Source organism: Pongo abelii, chromosome 16 (genome assembly GCF_028885655.2).
Source record: "Pongo abelii isolate AG06213 chromosome 16, NHGRI_mPonAbe1-v2.0_pri, whole genome shotgun sequence".
NCBI lineage: Eukaryota > Metazoa > Chordata > Mammalia > Primates > Hominidae > Pongo > Pongo abelii.
In genome coordinates this window covers 70,567,668-70,595,124 of record NC_072001.2, presented here as the reverse complement: position 1 = coordinate 70,595,124, position 27,457 = coordinate 70,567,668, and the positions used below count along the sequence as shown (strand labels likewise).

Here is a 27,457-nt window from a genome sequence, read left to right as displayed (position 1 = left end):
GTTTTTTCCAATTCTGTGAAGAAAGTCATTGGTATCTTGATGGGGATGGCATTGAATCTGTAAATTACCTTGGGAAGGATGGCCATTTTCATGATATTGATTCTTCCTACCCATGAGCATGGAATGTTCTTCCATTTGTTTGTATCCTCTTTTATTTCCTTGAGCAGTGGTTTGTAGTTCTCCTTGAAGAGGTCTTTCACATCCCTTGTAAGTTGGATTCCTAGGTATTTTATTCTCTTTGAAGCAATTGTGAATGGGAGTTCACTCATGATTTGGCTCTCTGTTTGTCTGTTATTGATGTATAAGAATGCTTGTGATTTTTGCACATTGATTTTGTATCCTGAGACTTTGCTGAAGTTGCTTATCAGCTTAAGGAGATTTTGGGCTGAGACAATGGGGTTTTCTAGATATACTATCATGTCATCTGCAAACAGGGACAATTTGACTTCCTCTTTTCCTAATTGAATACCCTTGATTTCCTTCTCCTGCCTAATTGCCCTGGCCAGAACTTCCAACACTATGTTGAATAGAAGTGGCGAGAGAGGGCATCCCTGTCTTGTGCCAGTTTTCAAAGGGAATGCTTTCAGTTTTTGCCCATTCAGTATGATATTGGCTGTGGGTTTGTCATAAATAGCTCTTATTATTTTGAGATACGTCCCATCAATTCCTAATTTATTGAGAGTTTTTAGCATGAAGGGTTGTTGAATTTTGTCAAAGGCCTTTTCTGCATCTATTGAGATAATCATGTGGTTTTTGTCTTTGGTTCTGTTTATATGCTGGATTACATTTATTGATTTGCGTATATTGAACCAGCCTTGCATCCCAGGGATGAAGCCCACTTGATCATGGTGGATAAGCTTTTTGATGTGCTGCTGGATTCTGTTTGCCAGTATTTTATTGAGGATTTTTGCATCAATGTTCATCAAGGATATTGGTCTAAAATTCTCTTTTTTTGTTGTGTCTCTGCCAGGCTTTGGTATCAGGATGATGCTGGCCTCATAAAATGAGTTAGGGAGGATTCCCTCTTTTTCTATTGATTGGAATAGTTTCAGAAGGAATGGTACCAGCTCCTCCTTGTACCTCTGGTAGAATTCGGCTGTGAACCCATCTGGTCCTGGACTTTTTTTGGTTGGTAAGCTATTGATTATTGCCATAATTTCAGCTCCTGTTATTGCTCTATTCAGAGATTGAACTTCTTCTTGGTTTAGTCATGGGAGGGTGTATGTGTTGAGGAATTTATCCATTTCTTCTAGATTTTCTAGTTTATTTGCATAGAGGTGTTTGTAATATTCTCTGATGGTAGTTTGTATTTCTGTGGGATCGGTGGTGATATCCCCTTTATCATTTTTTATTGCATCCATTTGATTCTTCTCTCTTTTTTTCTTTATTAATCTTGCTAGCGGTCTATCAATCTTGTTGATCCTTTCAAAAAACCAGCTCCTGGATTCATTTATTTTTTGAAGGGTTTTTTGTGTCTCTATTTCCTTCAGTTCTGCTCTGATTTTAGTTATTTCTTGCCTTCTGCTAGCTTTTGAATGTGTTTGCTCTTGCTTTTCTAGTTCTTTTAATTGTGATGTTAGGGTGTCAATTTTGGATCTTTCCTGCTTTCTCTTGTGGGCATTTAGTGCTATAAATTTCCCTCTACACACTGCTTTGAATGCATCCCAGAGATTCTGGTATGTTGTGTCTTGGTTCTCGTTGGTTTCAAAGAACATCTTTATTTCTGCCTTCATTTCGTTATGTACCCAGTAGTCATTCAGGAGCAGGTTGTTCAGTTTCCACGTAGTTGAGCGGTTTTGAGTGAGATTCTTAATCCTGAGTTCTAGCTTGATTGCACTGTGATCTGAGAGACAGTTTGTTACAATTTCTGTTCTTTTACATTTATTGAGGAGAGCTTTACTTCCAAGTATATGGTCAATTTTGGAATAGGTGTGGTGTGGTGCTGAAAAAAATGTATATTCTGTTGATTTGGGGTGGAGAGTTCTGTAGATGTCTATTAGGTCTGCTTGGTGCAGAGCTGAGTTCAATTCCTGGGTATCCTTGTTGACTTTCTGTCTCGTTGATCTGTCTAATGTTGACAGTGGGGTGTTAAAGTCTCCCATTATTAATGTGTGGGAGTCTAAGTCTCTTTGTAGGTCACTCAGGACTTGCTTTATGAATCTGGGTGCTCCTGTATTGGGTGCATATATATTTAGGATAGTTAGCTCTTCTTGTTGAATTAATCCCTTTACCATTATGTAATGGCCTTCTTTGTCTCTTTTGATCTTTGTTGGTTTAAAGTCTGTTTTATCAGAGACTAGGATTGCAACCCCTGCCTTTTTTTGTTTTCCATTTGCTTGGTAGATCTTCCTCCATCCTTTTATTTTGAACCTATGTGTGTCTCTGCACGTGAGATGGGTTTCCTGAATACAGCACACTGATGGGTCTTGAGTCTTTATCCAATTTGCCTGTCTGTGTCTTTTAATTGGACCATTTAGTCCATTTACATTTAAAGTTAATATTGTTATGTGTGAATTTGATCCTGTCATTATGATGTTAGCTCGATGTTTTGCTCGTTAGTTGATGCAGTCTCTTCCTAGTCTCAATGGTCTTTACATTTCGGTATGATTTTGCAGTGGCTGGTACCGGTTGTGCCTTTCCATGTTTAGCGCTTCCTTCAGGAGCTCTTTTAGGGCAGGCCTGGTGGTGACAAAATCTCTTAGCATTTGCTTGTCTGTAAAGTATTTTATTTCTCCTTCACTTATGAAGCTTAGTTTGGCAGGATATGAAATTCTGGGTTGAAAATTCTTTTCTTTAAGAATGTTGAATATTGGCCCCCACTCTCTTCTGGCTTGTAGGGTTTCTGCCGAGAGATCCGCTGTTAGTCTGATGGGCTTCCCTTTGATGGTAACCCGACCTTTCTCTCTGGCTGCCCTTAACATTTTTTCCTTCATTTCAACTTTGGTGAATCTGACAATTATGTGTCTTGGAGTTGCTCTTCTCGAGGAGTATCTCTGTGGCGTTCTCTGTATTTCCTGAATCTGAATGTTGGCCTGTCTTGCTAGATTGGGGAAGTTCTCCTGGATAATATCCTGCAGAGTGTTTTCCAACTTGTTTCCATTCTCCCCGTCACTTTCAGGTACACCAATCAGACGTAGATTTGGTCTTTTCACATAGTCCCACATTTCTTGGAGGCTTTGCTCGTTTCTTTTTATTCTTTTTTCTCTAAACTTCCCTTCTCGCTTCATTTCATTCATTTCATCTTCCAGGGCTGATACCCTTTCTTCCATTTGATCGCATCGGCTCCTGAGGCTTCTGCATTCTTCACGTAGTTCTCGAGCCTTGGTTTTCAGCTCCATCAGCTCCTTTAAGCACTTCTCTGTATTGGTTATTCTAGTTATACATTCTTCTAAATTTTTTTCAAAGTTTTCAACTTCTTTGCCTTTGGATTGAATATCCTCCCGTAGCTCGGAGTAATTTGATCGTCTGAAGCCTTCTTCTCTCAGCTCGTCAAAGTCATTCTCCGTCCAGCTTTTTTCCGTTGCTGGTGAGGAACTGCGTTCCTTTGGAGGAGGAGAGGTACTCTGGTTTTTAGAGTTTCCAGTTTTTCTGCTCTGTTTTTTCCCCATCTTTGTGGTTTTATCTACTTTTGGTCTTTGATGATGGTGATGTACAGATGGGTTTTTGGTGTGGATGTCCTTTCTGTTAGTTTTCCTTCTAACAGACAGGACCCTCAGCTGCAGGTCTGTTGGAGTACCTGGCCGGCCGTGTGAGATATCAGTCTGCCCCTGCTGGGGGTGCCTCCCAGTTAGGCTGCTCGGGGGTCAGGGGTCAGGGACCCACTTGAGGAGGCAGTCAGCCCGTTCTCAGATCTCCAGCTGCGTGCTGGGAGAACCACTGCTCTCCTCACAGCTGTCAGACAGGGACATTTAAGTCTGCAGAGGTTACTGCTGTCTTTTTGTTTGTCTGTGCTCTGCCCCCAGAGGTGGAGCCTACAGAGGCAGGCAGGCCTCCTTGAGCTGTGGTGGGCTCCACCCAGTTCAAGCTTCCAGGCTGCTTTGTTTACCTAAGCGAGCCTGGGCAATGGCGGGCGCCCCTCCCCCAGCCTCGCTGCCGACTTGCTGCTTGATCTCAGACTGCTGTGCTAGCAATCAGCGAGACTCCGTGGGCATAGGACCCTCTGAGCCAGGTGCGGGCTATACTCTCCTGGGGCACCGTTTCCTAAGCCCGTCGGAAAAGCACAGTATTCGGGTGGGAGTGGCCCGATTTTCCAGGTGCCGTCTGTCACCTCTGGAAGGGGAACTCCCTGACCCCTTGCGCTTCCCGAGTGAGGCAATGCCTCGCCCCTGCTTCGGCTGGCGCACGGTGCACTCACCCACTGACCTGCGCCCACTGTCTGGCACTCCCTAGTGAGATGAACACGGTACCTCAGATGGAAATGCAGAAATCACCCGTCTTCTGCGTCGCTCGCGCTGGGAGCTGTAGACCGGAGCTGTTCCTATTCGGCCATCTTGGCTCCATTCTCCCTAATTTTTTATTTTTAATTTTAGAGATGAGTCTTGATGCCCAGGCTAAAAGAACTTTTTTTCCTTTTTCCATCACCTGAAGCTTTTATTTGGTAAAAGCCAGATCACCATTCTCCTCAAGAAACAAGAGGCTACAATCTAAAAAACTATTGATATCAGTAGGAAATGTTCAACTAAATTCTATGATAATTAATGAACCTTATATATATTCAATTTCCTGTGAAATATGAAGAACAATGTGTGGTTTTTTTTAAGTTCGGGGTACATGTGCAGGTTTGCTACATAGGTAAACTTGTGCCATGGGGGTTTGTTGTACAGATTATTTCATCACCCAGGTATTAAGCCCTAGTACCCAGGAGTTATTTTTCCTGATCGTCTCCCTCCTCCCAGCCTCCACCCTTTGATAGGCCTCAGTGCATGGTGTTCCCCTCTATGTGTCCCTGTATTCTCATCATTTAGCTCCCACTTATAAGTGGGAACATGCGGTATTTGGTTTTCTGTTCCTGTGTTAGTTTACTAAGGATAATGACCTCCAGCTACATCCGCGTCCCTGCAAATGCAGGACATGATCTTGTTCTGAAAGAATTTTTTAATTTGGGAATTTTCATATAGAGCATCTTTGCCAATCTGTTTGTTTAGAGACTTTTATATGAGGAACAGGAATGGGAGAATTGCTATATAAATGTATGTTTATTTGATATTTACATATTACAACATGATATTTGTAAGACTTAGATCTTCATTTTTATCCATATGTGTTCTGTGCTTTTTCCCACCACTCTTTCCCACCAAGTGAGCCTGTTTCTCACTTGGAATACACTCTTTCTTACCCTCCTCATATCCTAATTTTCTTTCGGCTCAAATCCCACCTTCTCTGCAAAACCTTTCTTGATTGCTCCCAACAGATGGGATCTTTCTCTTGTCTGAATGAGTGTAGAAAAATCATTTGGCCGTTAAACTGACATTATCTTTTTGATGTCTCTTTTATTGTTCTCCGTAGTTGTCACTTAAGCCTTTCCTTGCTACTCATTTTTCTTTTTTTTTTATATTACATATTTTAAAATGACTTTATTGATTGAGTTGGGGGTACAGCCACCACCAATGGTATTTTTTAATAAGAGTGTTTTAGATTTACAGAAAAGTGCAAAGACAGCACAGAGATTTCCCACATACCTCATATCCAGTTTATCCTATTAGTACCATTCCCATTAGTATAGCAAATATGTTAAAGTTAACAAATATTGATACATTCACGTTAACTAAAGTCCATTCTTTATTCAGATTTCTACTTCCCATATTACTTTTTCTCTCTATGTAAAATACATCTGGTTTTCCAAGAAGTGAAACAGATTTAGATGGTAATAATGCCAGTAATTTCTAAATATGAAGTTGCCGATTGCTATTGTTTGGATATTTGTCGGCTGTACAGGAAACATGGCAGCACCAGTATCTGCTCAGCTTCTGGCAAGGACACAGGAAGGGTAAAATCAGAGCGGAAGGTAAAGGGAGAGCCCAAACCTCACAAGGCACGAGTGAGCGCAAGAGAGAGAGTGAGCAGGAGGTGCCACACAGCTTCAAATGACCAGAACTCACTATCACAAGGACAGCACCAAGCCACGAAGGACCCACTCCCATGACCCAAACACCTCCCAGCAGGCGCCACCTCCAACATCAGGGATTACATTTCAAGCTACTCATTTTTCAAGCCTATCTTCCCAACTAGAATGTGAACTCCCTAAGGGCAGGCACTTCCATGTCTTTTGCATCTTTGTAGCTTCTCTAGCAACTAGCATAATGGCTTATACATAATAGATGCTCAATAAACACTTGTTTTGTTTAGAGTTTCCCCAAAGTGAGTAATTAACTACAAAAGATCTGAATCATCTAGAAGTTCCAAAAGTCCATAAATCAACAAATAATAATCAGGTGCTGGTCAAATGTGACCATCATTGTGTTAGACATCATGAAGAGGTAAAAAAAATTCAAGGCCTAGTACATTTTCTAAAGGATTAAAAAAATCTCATGGAGGCAATATTTATACCTATGAATCAATACAAGTATAAAATAATTGTGTACATGTATGTATAGCAAATAAAATGGGATGATGGATATGAAATAAGCTTTGTCATGATACAGAAGATGTCTTGTTTATTTCCACAGCACCTAACAGGAAGCCAGAGTAGGTCATCCGAAGGTGTTTGTTCAATGAACATGTCATCCTCCTCAACTTAAAGCCTTTAGTAGGTACTTCATATTCCTCCTAGAACCTACTAGATACTTGATCCTGGCTCCAGGACCCATTGGGATTTGGAAATAGCTTTTGCTGCTATTTGTTTACTGCTTGGATCCCTTTACATAATATCATCCTATGTGGGAAGGCCAGATCTCCAACATGGCTGCCTTGTAGCTCTGTGTATTCTGGAGTGCCGTGTACTCTGCGCGCCGTCTCTGAAGGCCTAGAATTTCCCCATTTCTAGGGTACCAAAATCCTGGACCTAAATCCACTGGCAGGAGTAGTCTTAGACCATGCTCCACCATCTCCATTTCCCAGGGACCAGCCCCTTCTTCCTTGATTACAAAATGACCGTGTGTTCTACTTGATGCTTCCAATATTTAAGTCCTACATTTCCAAAACTTCTATTCTGCTAGAACCTCATTCTCATCTCCTTAGGTCTAGAAAGAATTCTCCACTTTCTTATCTGGAGTTGATTCACAATTGTGAATCAAATGAGGCATTGCTGTCATTTTACCTATTTTGCCTTGGCCCCCAGTCCCCTTTGCCCCTCCTGCGTCAGCATGGTAAATTATGGGGCCCAGCTGGGGCCAGTGGGCATGAATTTGAAATGGATGCAGTCACCTCAGTTTTCTGCTTCCCATGTCTATTGTAAGACCTGTGTGTATGTGAGTAAGATCATGTGTGTGAAAGTGCTTTGCAAACAATAACATTCTATACAAATTTTTATTATCGTTCTTCATGTATTTTTTTCTGATTAGAAATATAATACATGTTTACTTTTTATTTTTTTGAGACAGGGTCTCGTTCTGTTGCTCAAGCTGGAGTGCAGTGGCACGATCATGGCTCACTGCAGCCTCAATCTCCCAGGCTCAAATTATCCTCCTACCTCAGCCTCCTGAGTAGCTGGGACTATAGGTGCACATCATCCATGTCCAGCTAATTTTTAAAAAATTTTTTGTAGAGACAAGGGTTTTGCTATGTTGCCTATGCTGATCTCAAACTCCTGAACTCAAGTGATCCTCCCATCTCAGCCTCCCAAAGTGCTGGGTTTATACACATGAGCCACTGAGCCTAGACTATAATACATGTTTACTTTTGCAGAAAACACAAAGAACAAAATAGCAACCACCCTGTATATTAGTATCCTATTGCTGCTGCAACCAATTGCCACAAACTTACTGGCTTAAAACAACACAGATTTATTATTTTACAGTTCTGTGGGTCAGAAGTCTTACTGGGCTAAAAATCAAGATGTGGGCAGGGCTTTGTTCCTCCTGGAGACTCTAGAGGAGAATCTGTTTCCTTTCCTTTTCTGGCTTCTAGAGGCCATGTGCCTTCATTGGCTCATGCCATTGGCTCATGCCATTGGCTCATGGTCCCTTCCTCCGTGTTCAAGGCCAGCAGCACAGCATCTTCAAATCCTTCTCTTTCTATGATCCCCCTGCCTCTCTCTCTCTCTCTTTTTTTTTTTTTTTTTTTTTGAGATGGAGTCTCACTCTGTCACCAGGCTGGAGTGCAGTGGCATGGTCTCAGTTCACTGCAACCTCCACCACCCGGGTTCAAGCGATTCTCCTGCCTCAGCCTCCTGAGTAGCTGGGATTACAGGCGCGTACCACCATGCTCAGCTAATTTTTGTATTTTTAGTAGAGATGGGGTTTCACCATATTGGTCAGGCTGGTCTCAAACTCCTGACCTCGTAATCCACCCGCCTCGGTCTCCCAAAGTGTTGGGATTACAGGTGTGAGCCACCGCACCCAGCCTGCCTCTCTTTTAAAAGGACCCTGGTGATTACATTGGGTCCACCTGGATAATGCAAGCTACTCTTCCCAACTCAAGATCCTTAACTTAATCACATATGCAAAGTCCTTTTGCCATGCAACATAATGTTCACAGATTTGGGGAATTAGGGTGTGGATATCTTTAGGGGACCATTACTCTGCCACCTTCAATCTTGCTGTCCAGAAATAATGACTTGTAACATCTTAGTATATATCTTTAGGTTCTTTTAACTCTGCATTTATATATATATTTTTAAATAAAATTATCATATTGCATATATTGCTTGTGATCTGCTTTTTACCTTTATCTATTCTATAGTTTCCTGTTAAATATTCTTTAAAAACATTAGTTTTAATGTCTTCATAGTATGCAATTTCATTGGTCTATCATAATTTGCTCTAAATATTCTCTATAGTTGGAGATCAGGTGCGGTGGCTCACGCCTGTAATCCCAGCATTTTGGGAGGCCAAGGCAGGTGGATCACTTGAGGCCAGGAGTTCGAGACCAGTTTCGCCATGTTCAAGGCCAACATGTTCTCCAACATGGCGAAACCCCGTCTCCACTAAAAATACAAAAATTAGCCAGGCGTGGTGTGTGCCTGTAATCCCAGCTACTCAGGAGGCTGAGGCATGAGAATCACTTGAGCCTGGGAGGCAAAGATTGCAGTGAGGCAAGATCACGCCACTGCACTCCAGCCTGGGCAACAGAGGGAGATTCTGCTTCAAAAAAAAAAAAAAAAAAAACTATTATTGGAATTTAGACTATTTGAAATATTTTGCTATTCTTAATAATGATGTGATTAATATATGTGTATTTAAATCTTTGTGATTATTTCCTGGTGATAATTTTTTTGAAGTGGATGATTATTATTAACATTTGAATTTGCTGATACAGAAAATAAGCGCTTTAAAATGTTATTGAAATAAAGAATGTTTTGAACTGTAGGTTACCTCAGATGCAAAATAAGCTAACCTCCTCATTTTATAGCTGAGAAAACTGAAAATGAGGGAAAGTGATAAGTTCAAGGTAATATAGCAATTTAGAAGAAGAGCTGGAGGCCAGGCACAGTGGCTCACACCTATAATCCAAGCACTTTGGGAGGCCAAGGCAGGAGGATGGCTCAAGGCCAGCAGTTCAAAACCAGCCTGGGCAACATAGCGAGACCCTATCTCTACAAAAAAAAGAAAAGAAAAAAGAAAAAGAGCTGGATTTGACTATATGCAACTTTAGTATGATGAAGAGCATTACAAATAAAACACAAATGACAGGATTGGGATCCAAGCACATGAGGCATGGAGGGGTAGGGCACAGATAGAGTAGGCAAAGAAGATGGCAGGAGTGGTTGGGAGATTAGTTACATTAAACAAATAAGTAAACTGACTAAGCAAATAAGTAACTATATTGAGGGATAAAGACTCAAGTTTCTCATTGTTGGAGAAGTTATTTATTTTTTAGTGTTCCAATAAAATTTTATTGACATAAAATGAATGCTGGGTCAGATTTAGCCTGTAGGCCATTGATTACCAACTCCTGCTCTAGACTATCTTGATCCTCCTGTTTCTGGGATTTTCTTCTTTTTTTCTTTGGATACTGGGTCTCTGTTGCCCAGGCTGGAGTACAGTGGTACAATCACAGCTCACTGCAGCATTGACTTCCCGGGCCCAAGCAATCCTCCCACCTCAGCCTCTCAAATAGCTGGGATCACAGATGAGTGCCATTATGCTTGGCTAATTTTGTTTATTTTAAAAATTTTTTTGGTAGAGACTGGACCTTTCTATGTTGCCCAGGCTGGTATTGAACTCCTGAGCTCAAGCAATTCTCCTGCCTCAGCCTCCCAAAGTGCTGGGATTACAGGCATGAGCCACCACATCTGGCCTGGGATTTTATTTTGTAAATATACACAGTTACTATGTTCCAAGTTCTATTTAGCTTTTCATTTTTATTTTTATTTTTTTTTAGTTTGTAAGTTTAAATAATGAGTACGAGGTTGGGGTTTTTTTTTGGTATTTTTTATTGATATGTAATAGTTATATATATTTTGGCCATACATGTGCTATTTTGATACAAGCATACAATGTGGATACATTGTAATTGTACCCCAAATCAGAGTAAGCAGGATATCCTTCATGATATTTACTTTTAAGTGTGAAAAACGGGAATTCTAGAAAGAACTTTGAGGTGCTGGATTGAAATTGGAGATGCTGGCAGGAACTCATGGTTTTATAATATAAACGCTGATAGATATAGAAATAGTTATAGATGCATATATGTATGTATATGTACATGTGTGTTTATATGCATATATATGTGTATAACTGTGTGTATGTATTGTACCTATGTAACACATGTACTTGCTAGCTCTGTCCACTGAGAGGTCTCAGAAGGAGTGACACTCCAGTAGCAATGGCAGCACTAACAGCCCAGATCTTACAGGGCCTCTGAGTCGATCCTAGGTCCAGGGCAAGGAAAATAGAAAATGAGCCTGGAACATCTTATTGTGTCAGAAAGTAAGACATGCTCAAAGAATGATGAGGACATGTCAAAAGGACACAAGACACACCCTGAAGGGTCTCCCGCTGGCCAAATCTGGAACAACTGAGCATCGAAACAATGAAAGTATCAAAATACAACCCATTAAATAAAATAGAAACCCATGACTTCATACTAACATAAATACATACAGACCTACAGGCATAAATGAGAGGTGGAGAAGGAAAATTGTTTCTTGCAGTAGATTGCCAGAAATTTCTACATAAAATTTTACCAGAAAATTTTCCACAGAAATACAAAATTACCACTATCATAGTGGTAGTGGAAAAAGTTGCCAACGGATGCTAAGTTTTCTTGGTGGAATTTGATAAGCAATACACTATTTTGGTACTCTTGGAACACATTTCTACAAAATATTACTAATCAATTACAAGGGAGGAAATAGTAATTTTTTTTTTTTTTTTTTGAGACAGAGTCTTGCACTGTCGCCCAGGCTGGAATGCAGTGGTGTGATCTCAGCTCACTGCAACCTCCACCTCCTGGGTTCAAGTGATTCTCCTGCCTTAGCCTCCCGGGCAGCTGGGACTACAGGCACATGCCACCACGCCCAGCTAATTTTTGTATTTTTAGTAGAGATGGGGTTTCACCATATTGGCCAAGCTGGTCTTGAACTCCCGACCTCATGATCCACCTGCCTCGGCCACCCAAAGTGCTGGGATTATAGGCGTGAGCCACCGCACCCGGCCAGAGATAGTAATTTTTATGGTGGAGAAACATGGCCAAAAATAAAAAGAGAGAGAGGAAAGCCACAAATGACAATCTGAGAGAAGGTATTTACAAGATGTATAATAGTCAAAGAATGACAGTTTCCAATATACAAAGAGCTCCAGCAAATCAACATTTGTATTATAGTCCAATTTAAATGGGGCAAAAGATATGATTAGGCAATTAAGAAAAGATATATAAATGGGCAAACAAACATATGAAGAGGTGTGGATCTTCACTAATAATCAAAGAAATGCTGAATAAAACAAAAATTTTTTAACCTGTTAGACTGACAAAAAATGAGAGGTTGATAATATGCCTGCCAGTCGCTTCAATGGCATCACAAGGCATGTCAATTAGAAAAAAAATTAAGGTGTCTTCTGAAGTGATACCACTTGCAAAATGGCTAGAAAATATGCCAGTGATTTGTAAATAATTTATTATACAGAGAACAAACATACTTCTCTTGCTAATGTAGAAACACCCTTTGGTGTAGTCACTGAGAACTTCTTCCAATATTCTGTTGATAACTATAACACAAATGATCATATACTGAAGTATTTATGGGAAAGGACAAGGAGAATTCATAGTATGATAAAATCAGAGAATCTAATATCTATCTATCCCATTCATCCAATGAATGTTTGAGCTCCTTCTTCAAAAGCCTTGCAATACCATCCAGCATCTGCTAGAACTCCTCCATTGTTCATTCATTCAGTCAACAAATATTTACTGAATACCTACTTTGTGCCAGGACAGAAGTAAGTGCTGAGAATACAGTGTGGGAGCAAAAAGAAACACAGCACATCGCTTAAAAGAGCTTACAATTAATAGGAGGAGAAAAATATTAATCAGATAGTCATGTAAATAAGTTTAAATTTGTAACTGAGATAAGTGGTACGAGGAATGCTCATACACAGCTACACAATGATATGAAAACCTAAAAAAGGAGAATTTGACTTTGTCAGGAAGGTCAGGAAGTGCTTCAATGAATGTGGCTTGAGCTGAAATGTGATGGCTGGAAAAGGGGCTAACTAGGTCAAAAGAAAAGGCAAGAGCATTTAAGGTGGAGGAGCAGCATGTTTAGGCCCCGTGGTAGAGGGAATATGATGAGTAAGAGGGAATGAGACAGGGTGTGTGGATGGACCAGACCAAAACAGAGGGCAAGTTAGGGTGAGACAAGACCGGCCAGGTACACGGAACCAGCCAAGTGAAGGGTGGGACCTTTCAGCCAGAAGCCCAGAAGGGTGGTAAGCCCAAGGAAGGACTGGCATCGTGTTTGGAGAAGATCCTTTTGACTTCTGTGTGCAAGTTTCCTTATACCAAACTCAAATAAATAAAAGCCACAAGTCAATTGTCCCCATAGTTCCATCCTTCCTATTGTCCCAGGGACCACAGTTTTAGCTTTCTCCTCTTTCTCACTCTCCTTCTTTTTTTCTTTCTTTTTTTTTTTAGATGAAATCTCGCTCTGTCACCCAGGCTGGAGTGCAGTGGCATCGTCTCGGTTCACTGCAACCTCTGCCTCCTGGGTTCAAGCAATTCTATTGCCTCAGCCTTCCGAGCAGCTGGGATTATAGGGCATCCACCATCATGCCTGGCTGGTCTCGAACTCCTGACCTCAAGCAATCCACCCGCCTGCGCCTCCCAAAATGCTGATATTACAGGCGTGAGCTACCGTGCCCAGCCTTTTTTTCTTTTCTTTCTTTCTTTTTTTTTTTTTTTTGAGACAGGTTCTCATTCTGTCACCCAGACTGGAGAGCAGTGATGTGATCCTGCCTCACTGCAGAGGAGGTGGGAGGTTGAGGCTACAGTGAGCTGGGATCAAGTGATCCTCCCACTTCAGCCTCCTGAGTAGCTGGGACTACAGGTACATGTCACTATGCCTGGCTAATTTTTTTGTATTTTTTGTAGACATGGGGTCCCATTATGTTGCCCAGGCTGTTCCTGAACTCCTGGGGTCAAGTAATCTGCCTGCTTCGGCCTCCCAAAGTGCTGGGATTACAGGCATGAACCACCACACCCAGCCAATCTTTCTTACGACAAATATTTGGGGAGGGCAGCCTCCCCTGGCTCCTCCTCCCCCTGCATCCCTGCCATCCAGATTTCCCCAGGGAGCGTTGTTTCTGTCCTGCCTCCACCACAGGGAGAGTTCCGAATGACCTTCAGTTTGTCCTTTTCCCTCTCAATGTACAGGCCTGAGAACAGAATGTAAAACCAATGGAGGGCCCAGGAAGACAAATGGAAAATGATTATTGAACAAGCTGAAAACTGCCAAAAAACATAAACTCTCACTTTGAAACCATCATCTGACTGAAATGGAGAACTGTAAAACTGAGAATAATGACCCTAAAACAACTAAAGTATATGTACAATGCGGATGACCAGAGGATATCGCGATATCGAGAGAGGAAGGCCAGGAGGTCATTTCGCCCTTTAGACAGAGGTCTGGACACGCAGCACTAAGACAGGAGCAACCGAACATTTTAAAACATGAGTCCAGTGAAATAGTAGTGAACTTGAACATTATACTTTTAGGTGGGAAAAGCAAAGTGAAAAAGGTTAAAGATGATTTATCCTGAATATTATATCTCAGCACCATACCTATGCACATGAAGAATGTCACAAATGGAATATTAAATAAAAACATACAGTAAAATAATAATAGAATGTTATGATCTACAAAATGGTTAAAAATATGCAAAACAAAACTCTACATTATTTTTGGGTGTATCCATGTGTGGTGAAAGCATAGAGATGAAAGGGAATTAAAACCCCAGGTATGAGACAGTAGCTTCCTCCTGGCCTCTAGGAGGAGGAAGAGCCATGTGCTTGGCAAGGAGTACACAGGACTGCAGGTGGCATTGACACCACTTTGTTTCTTAAGCTGGGCAGGGGCACATGGTATTGATTATATGATTATTTAGACCTTTTTATATTTCCGAAGTATCTCTCAATACATTTTTTAAAGAAAAAAATGAGACAATCTAAGTTGTGGGTAAACTACTGATAAGAAAAGGAACAGAAATGTGAACTCTTAACTCCTTTCTAGTGATTGATTTTCTATATAGAACAGGCTCTAGACTGGTTCCACTCCTTGGATGGCATAAAACAGTTTCATGATACATAGGGATAACACTAATGGACAGAATTGAAGGCCTAATCAACAGAGCTGTGAACTGTGAGGGGTGAGATTCAGTCACTCTTTTTTTTTTTTTTTTTTTTGAGATGGAGTTTCACTCTGTCACCCAGGCTGGAGTGTAGTAGCATGATCTCATTGCAACCTCTGCCTCCCGGGTTCAAGTGATTCTCCTGCCTCAGCCTCCCAAGTAGCTGGAATTACAGGTGCATGCCACCAGGCCCAGCTAATTTTTGTATTTTTAGTAGAGACAGGGTTTCTCCATGTTGCCTACGCTGCTCTCGAACTTCTGAGCTCAAGGCATCTGCCCACCTCGGCCTCCCAAAGTGCTGGGATTACAGGTGTAAGCCACTGCGCCTGGCCTCAGTCACTCTTTAACTCCAACTGTACCTGAACGAGACAACCCTGGCCCTGTATTTCCAGACATAAAGCCTGGTCCCACTTGGATTGGCATGGGCCATGTAGGTGTTGAATTTAGAGCAAGTTCATCAGAGCATCAGTGCATTTTAGAAGAGCCCTCATATGCCCTGTTGTACTGTAGGTGTGTAGGGTGCGGAGTCATTACATATTTTAGCATTTTGTGTGGCATCCATTCAACTTACCTGTTGTTCCAAGGTGCTTGGATCTATAAAAGTCACCAGATCTATAGAAAAGTAACCAACCACATCTCTCATTCTGCAGGCTTTTCCAATTTGGAGGCACAAATAAGTGAGAACTTGGGGATCCACTGAGGTCTGAGGCATGGTGGTACCAGAGGAGATGAAGGGGCTTTCAGCATGAAGCTGGTCCCCTGTTGACAGCACGCTGATTTTCCCATTGGGCTCTATCAGCATGTCCACTGTCAGGTTGGTGACATTGTCTGCAGGTGGGAATGCTTCGATCACACCCCCTGGTGGGAAAAACATGGAGTAGGTGAAAGGACACATGCATTTTGTTTGACTTGGGCTCAGATTCTGCATCTGCCACGTCTTGAGAGACTTTGGGCAAGTAGCTTACATTCTCTGAACTTATTTTTCTTTATCCGTAATATGGGCATAATAAAGCCTACCTCATTAGATTGTTGTGCATCTTAGAGATACTGTATCTATCTATAATATTTAGCCCAATGCTTGGTATATTGTAGGGCTCAATGAATGGTAGTTTTGATTCTGATTATAATTTGAAGACACTGTGAGGATCACTGGGTCTATGCCCACTCATTAAACAGGGAACCCAAGAATTATGGTCAAATCCCTCATGGGGAATTAACTGCCCATAGTCAACAGTTGACATCTTGATGACCAATGTGCTCTTTTTGGTAAACTTCACTGCTTTTTGAAGGTTTGACAGGTTTGGGCTTTTTGCCGGCAGAGAGAACACTGACCATCACGTCAGCCAAAGGACTTCTATATAAAGCCGGTTATAAAACGTTTTTAAAAATATAGAACCAAGAGATATTGCCATGTTTGAAGAACACATATGCTCTCTCTGCTGATAATGAGAGCTTTATAATTTATTACATTTTACCCTTTGCTTTGAATGCCAAAATCATAGAGCCAAGTCTGATGTTCAAGCACAGCAATAACATCTTTCTGGCTAATTTGTGGGCTATCTCAGTGGTGTCCACAAAAATTACATAGCCCCAATCTTCTGTTTTTAGGCCCAACTTACAAATCTTACTGTATATGTCCTCTTTGTAGAGAAAAAATTTAAGATATTATTTGTAAAGAGTTAAATAATTTACAAGTAAAAACAACAAAGTGTTCCATAGATAGGGTGCCGTCTAGAACCTGACAGCACTAAGAGAAACTTGGCCTGTATTTCACAAATTTGCTGGGGGCTGGGAGAAGTGTGACCTCTGCCTACAGGTGTAAGCCACAGACTTTGAACAGCATACAAAGCAAAAATGAGCAGTTTTCAAATGCAGTCATCTGTTACTTCATCCAAAAAGCACTTTCCTTAAATGTCTATAAATTTGGTCAGAGGTAGTCCTAACAAACACCAAGTTTCAAAAGGAAAACCGATTTTGGAGGGTACATATTCAAATCCTAATTTTTCTATTTGATTTGTTTGAGACATTATTTTCTTCAAATGAGGCCTACTCATGTGTACTATACCTAAATACCAGTTGCTGGGGATTTAGCAAGGTAAATGCAACAAAACAACAATGACAAAAATCTACAACAGTAAAAAACCTAGTGAGTCTCTATGCTTTGGTTAACTTTGTGGCTTTAGCTGTCACCTATGTTTTGAAAGATAGTGCTTCAGTGGAAACACACTATCATTCATAACTTACAAGATTACTTGGGTATTTTATTTCAAAGTAGCTTACTTGTACTATCTTCTCAGCATCATGACCATAACCTTTTCACTGTTTTTTTTTTTCCACACAAAGCAATTACTTCCCCCTCTGAAAAAGGTATTGCCACAAAGTTAGACCCTGTCGCTACAAAAAAATTGTAAATTGTAAACAATAAATTAGCTGGGAGTGGTGGTGTGCGCCTGTAGTACCAGCTACTCAGAAGGCTGAGATGGGAGTATTGCTTGAGCCTGGGCGGCCAAGGCTGCAGTGAGCTATAATTGTGCCACTGCACTCCAGTCTGGGTGATAGAGTGAGACCCTATCTCAAAAAATAAAAGTTAAAATGAAAAAGTATTGCTTTTGATATAATCCTATGACAATTTAGGAATCAAACCCTAGCACATTTTGTGGCCGTAAGCACACTGGAGAGAACATAAATGGAATGAAACAGGCAATGGTGGAAGCTGGAGGGAGGGAGATGGTGACCTTAGAGTCGGGAAACCTGGGAGACACCCTGGCTCAGTTAGGGACCATTGATGCAGGGCCTGCTGTACGCACTGGGTCGAGAGAAAGGCAGAAGCTTTGAAAACACATGACTTTCAAGAACCAGGTTTTTAAAATGTACTAAAATTGTAGGATCTAACTTTGTGTTCCATTTACCACTTATTTGTTGTGTGATTTTCCCCAAGTCCCCTCCAATCTCTGAGCTTCAGTGTCTTCATGAAGAAAATTAAGTTAATAAGGCTTGTACTGCTCTCCATAAATAAGCATGGCTGAGAAAGCAGGATAAAGATGAACAGGAGGTGGAGGTGAAGCCTTAGCTTGTGATTATACAGCTCAGATGAGATAGTCGCTGGGAAAGCCTTTCTCATCTACAAAGCTCACATGAAAAGAAATAGTTTAGAGGGAGGCTTTTGCAGGCAGATGCTGGAAGATCTGGAAATTTCCTAATGACCTGGACGGGCCTGGAGATCATCATGGTCTTCCCCCCATAACTTAAAAAAAAAAAAAACCTTATTAGGCTGGGCGTAGTGGCTCACGCCTGTAATCCCAGCACTTCGGGAGGCCGAGGTGGTGGATCACCTTAGGTCAGGAGTTTGAGACCAGCCTGGCCAATATGGTGAAACCCTGTCTCTACTAAAAATACAAAAATTAGCTGGGCATGGTGGCATGCACCTGTAATCCCAGCTACTCAGGAGGCTGAGGCAGGAGAATCGCTTGAACCCGGGAGGTGGAGGTTGCAGTGAGCCGAGATCGCGCCATTGCACCCCAGCCTGGGCAACAAGAGTGAAACTCCATCTCAAAAAAAAAAAAAAAGTAAAAACACCTTATTATTGATCATGTGTGTGTGTGTGTGTGTGTGTGTGTGGTAGCCACTTGATTTTCTTCCATTTATGCATGGGGTTGACTTTCCTTATTGTCTGTCAGTGGGTACATGTGGAAATTTATAGAATCACAAAATTTTAGAGTTGAAAGGACATTGGAAGTTGTCTAGCACAACTGTCCCCTGCAAAGAATCTCTTTCCACTAATCTTGTTAGATGGCTGCCATTCAACCGCCTGCTTAAATAATTCATTAACAGGGTGTCCAATACACCCTGCCTAGCCAGTATATTCCAACAACCAACAGATCTGTCCTTTCATACACTTTCATACATTGAGCTACAATAAGCCCTGATAAATGTAACTACTGGCTCTGCTCAAGACTCCTGGAGCAGCACAGAGGTAGCTTTTCATGGGCTCTTCTATATCTTAGCAGAGTGATTTGGGGTTAATCTTTTGTACTTCAGTTTTCCACCTCTATAAAATGAGGGTGATAATGGTGCCCACCTCATAGGATGGTTAGGAAGCTTGAAGAAGTTAACACAGATATACTTAAAAGAGTGCCTGGCCCATAATAAGCACTATCTAAGCTCACTATTTTATCATCACTGTGCTATTGCTGCTGCTGTTATCATCTGACATGACATCATCTTATCATTATTGATTATTGCTGAGATTATTATTATCACTTGACAGCAGTGGAAAGATGCTTTCTCTGGCCTGTTATACTAACCCTCTCTTCTTGTGCATGTGGGTAAGCATGTAAGATGTCTTGCACTGTAACCTCCTAGAGACTGAGGGCTGTCGCATAGGCGTGCCTCTGTGTAACACCCGACAGGGACCTCTGAGACGGTAGACAGGCATCATTCACTCCATTCATTCCCTCATTCATAGACCACCCAATGTTGTTAGGAAATGAGGATGAAGTAGGAGTAGGAGGATAAAAAGAATGGAGGCTCACTTTGTTCCTAGACTGTAGCAAACCCTTGTTTGGAAATGCTATATTCAGAACTGGAAGTGAGACCATTTTTGCTCTCCTAGAAAACAGAAGGAGAAACTAACACTTATTAAAGATGATTTTGTGTAAGGTTCTGTGGTAGAAACTTTCATATCTGTATTTCATTGAATCCACCCAATGACCCTGTAAGGTAGGTAAGTGAGGAACCAAGCCTTGGTGGGTTTAAGAACCTTGCTCAAGGTCATGGATGGGGTCCAGACCCAGGTAATCTGATTCCAAAGCCCACCTCTCAGGAGAAGTTTGTAGTGTAAAAAAAGGCCCAGATTCTTGAGCTTCCCATGCCATGCTTGGCATGCTAGGTTCCTATTTACTTAAGAGGCTGGGTGTAAGATAAATATTTAGGCAACATTTGAAAAAGAAAACCATAGGAGCACTTTTCTAAACCAACACAGGAGATGCAAAATATTTAAATTGGCCCCAGTTGACCCAAAACTAGAATCCAAGGTTGTGTAGACTAATCCTCAATAGAAACTTTACAGTCTTATTTACCTTGACTGAGAAATGTTTGGAGGAATTTCCTCCACGTCGGGAACCGTTTCTCATTGACTGGCTGTGCGTGCTGTGCTAAAATGCCCGCCAGCTCCTCGGAGATCTTCACCAAGGCTGGCTCCTGCAGAAACAAATTAAATAGAACCACAAGCAATTTTACTACAGAAATGAAAACTGCTTGTGGAGTGATTAAAAACCAGGCCTCCAACAGGCAAAAAAAATGTGGTTACTGTTTACCCAGAGTCAGAAAGCCATTTTGAAAATGTTCTCTCTTTTTTCAGCCATTTCAGTTTTCATATTTCAAAAGTGATTTGGTGCCCTAAAAATTCTTAATTGTTCCTGTTGTCTCTGAAAGGCACCCTTCTCTCTGGGCATCAGGAAACCAGGTTTCAGACCCACCGCAGCTGGCAGCCTGACCAGCAGAGTGTCCTTGGGCAATATCTTTTCTCATTCTGGGCCTCAGTTTCCCTTTATATAAAATGTGGGGTTAACTGTTTTTTTTGTTTGTTTTTGTTTTTTCTTTTTTTTTTTTTTGAGACACAGTTTTGCTCTTGTTGCCCAGGCTGGAGTGCAGTGGCGTGATCTCGGCTCACTGCAACCTCTGCCTCCTGGGTTCAAGTGATTCTCCTGCCTCAGCCTCCCGAGTAGCTGGGACTACAGGCATGTGTCACCACACCTGGCTAATTTTGTATTTTTAGTAGTGACGAGGTTTCTCCATGTTGGTCAGGCTGGTCTCAAACTCCCGACCTCAGGTGATCTTCCCGCCTCGGCCTCCCAAAGTGCTGGGATTACAGGCATGAGCCACTGCGCCCAGCCTAATTTTGTATTTTTAGTAGAGACAGGGTTTCACCATGTTGGTCATACTGATCTCGAACTCCTGACCTCAGGTGATCCACCCGCCTTGGCCTCCCAAAGTGTTGGGATTACAGGTGTGAGCCACCGCACCTGGACACCTCCATATATTTTTTAATTTTTAAAAAAAATTTTTTGAGACAGGGTCTTGCTCTGTCACCCAGGCTAGAGTACAGTGGTGTGATCATAGCTCACTGCAGCCTCAGTCTCCTGGGTTTAAATGATCCTCCTGCCTTAGCCTCCCAAATGGCTGGGACTACATGTACACACCACCATGCATGGCTAATTTAAAAAAAATATTTATAGAGATGGGTCTATATTGTCCAGGCTGGTATCAAACTCCTGGCCTCAAGCAGTCCTCCTCTCTCAGCCTCCTAAAGTGCTGGGATTACAGCTATGAGCTACAGTGTCCAGTCATCTTCCATCTCTTTAATCTGTGCCATTTCCCCCTTGTTGGTGGATGTCTGCATCCTGCAACTTCATCATCAAAGGCTTAAACTATGGCTGAAGCTGTAAAGGTGAGATTTTAGGTAGGGATGGGTTGGAAGAGCTAGGTGGGATGGAATATTGGGGCCGGCCTCAGTTTGCCTGAAATCACCCCTGGGTCACAGTCTCATCTGTCTGGATGTGAGGCTGGCCCCATACCATCTGTAAAACAACCCATAGACTAAAGAGCCTCCTGTCAATATGAAATCAGTAGAAAATCTTCTAATGAATAAGAGTCTGGCTTTTGATCTAAAAAGCCTTGGTTTGCCAGGACAATTTTTTTTAGATGTCCTAAGTTGCGATACTCTTCCTCTTAGACTATCTAAACATTTTCAGTTAGAAGCCACCTCTTCAGATTTTATTTCTGCCAGAAGTGAGACAGGGTACTGGATCAAAACTCATATGATAGACAATATTCACATTCAAAATATGGAGCACTGACAAGAAAAACTCAGATTTACTTTAGGTTGCAGGGGAACTTCTGAATCTGAGTGATGGTGCAGTAATTTGAAGGGATCAGCTTTGGGGGTGGGATTGGAATATTAGAAATCACACACACTTATTTCCAATTTCTCTACCATTAAAAAGTGATTGTCCTCTATGCACTGCTCGCCCCAACTCCTTGGAACAGCTGGTTGATTCTAGGTCCAGTGCCCACTGACAATCCATAGTAGAAGACAAACATCTGACACTATGCCCTCGGCAGGTTCAAAAAATCTGAATAACTTCCGAAATATCCAGAAAATCTTGGTGGGAGAGTTTCATTAGTTAGCTTAGTAAGTGCTTGACATACAAAACAGAACTGCCCTGAGAAGCAGAGAGTGCCCTGGCTCACACTCAGCTCAGGACAACTCCCTGCACAGTGGGAGGAGGTCTGTTAAGAAGGGCTGGGGAAGCGCTCATGCAGAGAGCTCTGTCTTGTGATGCAGAGGCAAGGAAACTGCTGTCAAAGCAATGGGCCTTTTCCCTCCCTTCATATCCTATACGCTGTGCACATTTTCTCTGATCTTTACTGTGAATTACCTGATCGCCCCAAAGCCCTGCATCTAAATTATAAACAAGCATGTGAAATGCGCAGCTCCAGCAACCCGGACCCCTTCTTTGTTCCTTCTCTGAACAGTCCCCCAAATCCATCTTTCTTTTGTTTTACACTTGTTTCAGTTAAAACCATTCCATTTTATCAAGGAAGATCAATTGTCTCTGATTTATGAAGCGCCCCAAAGCTGGGACAATGAAACACGGCATTAGAATCCCACTCTTCTCTGGAAAATGGAATGGCAGGGAAAGGAAGTCTCACAGCCCAGGCCCTCTCTCAGGCAAGTGGGAATTTCTTTGTTCTGCCTTGATTAAATGGCCTTTTCTGCCCCACTGCTGGGGAACGTGAAATCATCTACCCAGTTATACACTATGTGGTCATTCATACCAAGACAGTCCAAAGATAAATCATTCATTCATTCATCTATATAGCAAAAATTACAGAATGTCAGGCCTTTTAAGCAACTGAATTAGAAAAAAAGTGATATATATATATACATATATGTTATATATATTATATTATATATATATATTTTTTGGTGTTGGGGAGAGAGGGAGAAAAGGCAGTGAAGGAGCAGGTAAAACCCTTGCCACGTAAATCTTGAAAGGAGATCTCCTTCAACTTGAGGATCAAGTCCAAACTCCTCAACACGACAGACGAGGAAGGTCCTCTGTGATATGGCCTCTGGTTCCCCCAGCTCCCAGCCTCCCCCTAAGCTGCCCTCCTCGCCTCCCTTCTTCCTCTGCCTCCCCTTGCTGACTCCTCCTCATCCTTCCTGAGGTCATTCCAGCCACAGCTCCTCCAGGAAGCCTTCTCTCCAATTGGGAGAGAAAGCTTTCTCCATGCTCTCCAGCTTTCTCAGGGCTGCTTAATGGCATGGGCACTGGCTTTGAGGTCAGTCTCCCAGTGCCTAGCACAGGGAACACTAAATGTCTGCGGAATGAGTCACGATGGTGGTAAACATAGGACGTAGTCCTTAAAGCTGAAGTTACAGAATAAGGTAAAACGTGAAACCTCTCAATGGGCTCCTCCTTGCTGCTCAGGAAGCAGCTGGAGGGAAGGCTGCTAAAGAACCACAAATTCTTCCTGGGCGGACTTTATGGGATTCCCTGCCTCTGAAGGGCATCGGGAAGATAAATGAGGTCGCATTTATGAAGTGTCACCTCAGATGCAACATACTATGTGAGGGCCAATAAGTAACTCATCAGCCTGCTGCTTGTGTGTGGCATCTGGACACTGTGCCAGGCTTCTGCCACCACCTCTGCTCAGAAAGCCAGCCATTCTGCTTTGACGCTTGGAGTTTTCACTGTGCACAAAGCCCCAGTAAGGGGGTAAATTTCCTAGAGGAAAGTCGGCTGCTGGAATCTAGAGGAGTAATCGTGTCCTACCATGAGAGGTACACAGCTGAAGGCACTGGCAGGGTGACATTCAGTAGGGATGCTGGGGCACACAGAGGCAGCTTGGGGCCATGATTCATTCTCTAAGAAAAAGGCATGGAGAGGAATAATGCGAGGTAAGAGGAGAGGGGTATTAACTGTTTAATTTATTTCTTTATTTTGAAAGTGTCTGATGGGAAAAACAAGGATTATACTAAGAATGGCCTCAGCACCAATGCAAATGGTCTTCCTATCCCTACAAACCAAACCAAAAAAATACAGCAGGACCTGCAGCTCATATATTCAAGTAAGGCCAGAAAAATGACATTCTTGGTAAAAGCTTCATTTTATTTTATCCCCCCAACAAAACAACCCTTTACAGTCTGGTTTCTGCTGGTACTCAGAAGCTGCTTGTGAACTGGTGGGTTAGGCCAGAGCTCAAATCCAGGAGCAAAGGACTCCACCGCAGCAGTGGTTTAACAAGCTAAGAACACTCTTTTCCCAAGAAGCAACAAGGTCCCAATGGCCACAATGGGTCTATCGACGTCAGATGCAAGCTCTCAGTTTTTGGGGGGCTTTCTGTTCTCTAGTTTTTATCATTTTGCATAGTTCAAACATAATTGCCACAACTTTAAGGGCAGATGCTGGTAAGGGAAGATCTGTAGCTATTCAAGTTTATTTTGTTCAAAACAAACTTATGTATACACACACACACACACACACACACACACACACACACACACATACCTTCCATAACAGACAAACACTCCAATTCATGTGCATCATTAGAATACTATTTGTAAAATACTTTGTCTCATCACAGGTTCACATTCATGATCTCATTCAGTCCTTTCAGCAACACTCTGCAGTGGCCACTACCATGTTATTTCTCTTGCTTTAAAATGGGAGCTGAGGCACTTAGAATGAAGAGGCTTGTGTAAGATCACTTGGTGAGCTTCAACAAATGATGAAAGACAGAAAATAACAGAGTTAGGGGAACCATTGCTAGCTTGCTTTCTTCCTCCCTTTTCTATCTTCCCAAAGTGTATATATATTGAATATCTGTTATAAGCCAGCAACAGGGGCACATCTTCTTTATCTCAAAAACTTGTGAAATGAGGCCGGGCGCGGTGGCTCACGCCTGTAATCCCAGCACTTTGGGAGGCCGAGGTGGGTGGATCACTTGAGGTCAGGAATTCACGACCAGCTTGACCAACATGGTGAAACCCTGTCTCTACTAAAAATACAAAAATTAGCCGGGCGTGGTGGTGGGCACCTGTAATCCCAGCTGCTTGGGAGGCTGAGGCAGTAGAATTGCTTGAATCCAGGAGGCAGAGGTTAGAGTAAATTGAGATCGCGTCATTGCACTCCAGCCTGGGCAACAAGAGCAAAACTCTGTCTCTAAAAAAAAAAAAAAAAAAAAGACAACAACAACTTGTGAAATGAGTAGTTAGGAAGTTTTTTTTGCTTTGCATTGAGTAACAACAAGGTGATGGACGATGGACGACCACATCAGTGTTTCAGAGAGGCTATTATCCATTTTGACAGATCATTTAGAGCTAATGACTTGGGAAGTGTGGAAAGAAAAATATATACCTTGTTGATAATAAACAAGTGCTAGAAAAAATACACTTGACTTTTGAAAAAAGTCAGAATTCCAGATTTTCATTCCATCATGATTGCACTGGCTCTGGGAATGCAATTAGCGGCTAGCTTTGTGGGGCTGATAGCTCTAGGGCAATTCCCATGAGAAGAAACTTCAGCCCCATCTTTGCCACTGCACAGGCTTGCCTCCACTTTTTCCAGTGCCCACATTTACCTCTCAGAGTGCATCAACAATCGTCAGGACGTTGGAAGGTTCCAAGACATCTGCAGAAGACATGGGGCTCCACCAGCCTGGCTGATGCACCCCAGAGATTCTTGTCTACCAAGTATGTACCTCACCTCTTGCTCTCTCTCTCTTTTTCTATCAAGAAACTGTAAATTTGAAGGAAGAGATGTCTGAATGAATGAAATTCAGGATATCTTAGGGGAAGCCAGTAGACTCTCCATTGAACTCAATGACTAAAGCTAATGACTAAAGCTTAATATTGCACTCAATGACTAAAGCTACTTCAAACTCTACAGAGTTAGCTTCCCCAACCAAGTAAATTCCAAGGGTGCCTCTCTGTGTGTGTATTACACACACATACACACATACAGACACACATTGGTGTAACTGGGTCGTGTGCCAATCTGCAGTGGTGAATTAATAACTTTTTGGTTAATCACCTCAAATCTCCCATATCAGACACTGATGGTGTTCAAAAGAAAATCAAGGGACCTGCCTACATGGTTCTGATTTCTAGAGATTCCTACATGGAGGACTGGAGAGTGAAAAGGGCAAGACAATGACCTGAAAAAGTAAGCAAGACTGTCAGTGTTGAAAGGAGCCATGTGGACTATCTAGGACAAATGCCTCGTGTCACAGAAGAGGGAACGAGGGCTTCTCCAGTCACACTGGGAGGCCGCAGGTGCTCTCTGGCTGCCTCTGACTCCTGGGTAAGTGCTCCCCACCAGCCCTGCTGCCTCTTCAGAGTGTAAAGTGGGGAGCACCATGAAATTTGCTCAGGATTTGAGTCAGCTAGTGGTACACAGATTGAGAGAAGGGAGGGGTTCCAAATTTGAGGGTGAATTTAGAAGGGCTGCCTCCCTGTGCACAGGATACATTTTAGTCACTTTTTAGGCTTTATTAAAAGCCTAAAAGCTTTTAATGATTAAAAGCTCACCATGTGGTAGGCATGTGCAGGGGTGGGGTGGGGGTGGTTTACATTTATTATCTCAGCCACTTTCTGAGGTAGACAGTGTCATCCCCTTTTCATGTCACACTGCCATAAAGTAGCAAAACTGGGATTCAAACCCAATTGCTACCAGTGTGCCATGATGCAGTGGAATCTGTGCTGGTAACTGCCATCAAGGCACAAGTGCTCAGTCTGGGCTGGATTACATCATCCACAGGTGATGCTAAGTCAGTGCTGTCAAATGTATGAAAATATGGTAGCATGGGCCTTTGTCACTGGCTGCCCAGCATCTACATCCCCTCTTTCAGGGTAATAATATTCCAAACTTCTTTCAGGACCAATCCTTTCCCCATGCCTAACTATGTGAGTTGATTGAGAGTGTTGCCCCCCAACTTGGCTGCAAGGATTGGCCCTGATGAGCAAAGCCACATCCTGGCTACAGTGATTGGTTCAGGATGGGCACATGACCCAAGTGATTGGTTCAGGATGGGCACATGACCCAATTAGACCAATCAAATATTAGGAAGCACTTCGTGGGGCCTTCTGAGAAAGCAGCTTTATGCTCTTCTGAGAATGCTACCAGATGAGATGTTCTCTCTTCCTACTGCCTTGAGCAGGGACAAACTTCAGGAGCTACTGGCAACCATCTTGTAACCCTAAGGATGGCCAGCCTTAGAATGGAGCGCAGTATACAGAAGTGGAAAGTAACTGCATCCTTGGTGACATCATTGAGCCTTGTCTGAAGCCAGACCAATGTCTGAATTTTTAGTTAGCTGACATAATAAATTCTCTTTATTTTTAAAGCCATTTTGAGATAATACATTCTCATCATTTTAAAAGCCATTTTGAATTGGGTTTTCTGTTACTTGAAACTTAAAACATTTTAAACTGATGCAAATGGGTTAAC

The 27,457-nt window shown here is 42.2% G+C and overlaps 1 protein-coding gene and 1 long non-coding RNA gene across 20 annotated transcripts in view; one reads left to right on the top strand and one right to left on the bottom strand.

Annotated features, from left to right (window-relative positions):
- Window positions 1-14,990, top strand: part of LOC103892544 (uncharacterized) — a 99,042-nt gene extending 84,052 nt beyond the window's left edge. The window contains exon 7 of one of the 2 annotated variants that reach the window (XR_010137176.1): window positions 13,969-14,990. This is a non-coding gene — a long non-coding RNA (uncharacterized LOC103892544). The remainder of the gene's footprint in view (window positions 1-13,968) is intronic. The other variant, XR_008513653.2, reaches the window with a different exon arrangement.
- The window catches only part of IQCH (IQ motif containing H), a 247,385-nt gene that overhangs the window by 63,808 nt on the left and 156,120 nt on the right, over window positions 1-27,457 (bottom strand). For 15 of the 18 annotated variants that reach the window (XM_002825584.3, XM_054531593.1, XM_054531595.1 and 12 more), the window contains 2 exons: window positions 20,021-20,141; window positions 15,514-15,800 (listed from right to left, as the gene is read on the bottom strand). In XM_002825584.3, coding sequence (XP_002825630.2) covers window positions 15,514-15,800; window positions 20,021-20,141 — 408 coding nt within the window. Of the gene's footprint in view, window positions 1-15,513; window positions 15,801-20,020; window positions 20,142-27,457 lie in introns of those variants that run through there. The other 3 variants (XR_008513644.1, XR_008513645.1, XR_008513646.2) reach the window with 1 other exon arrangement.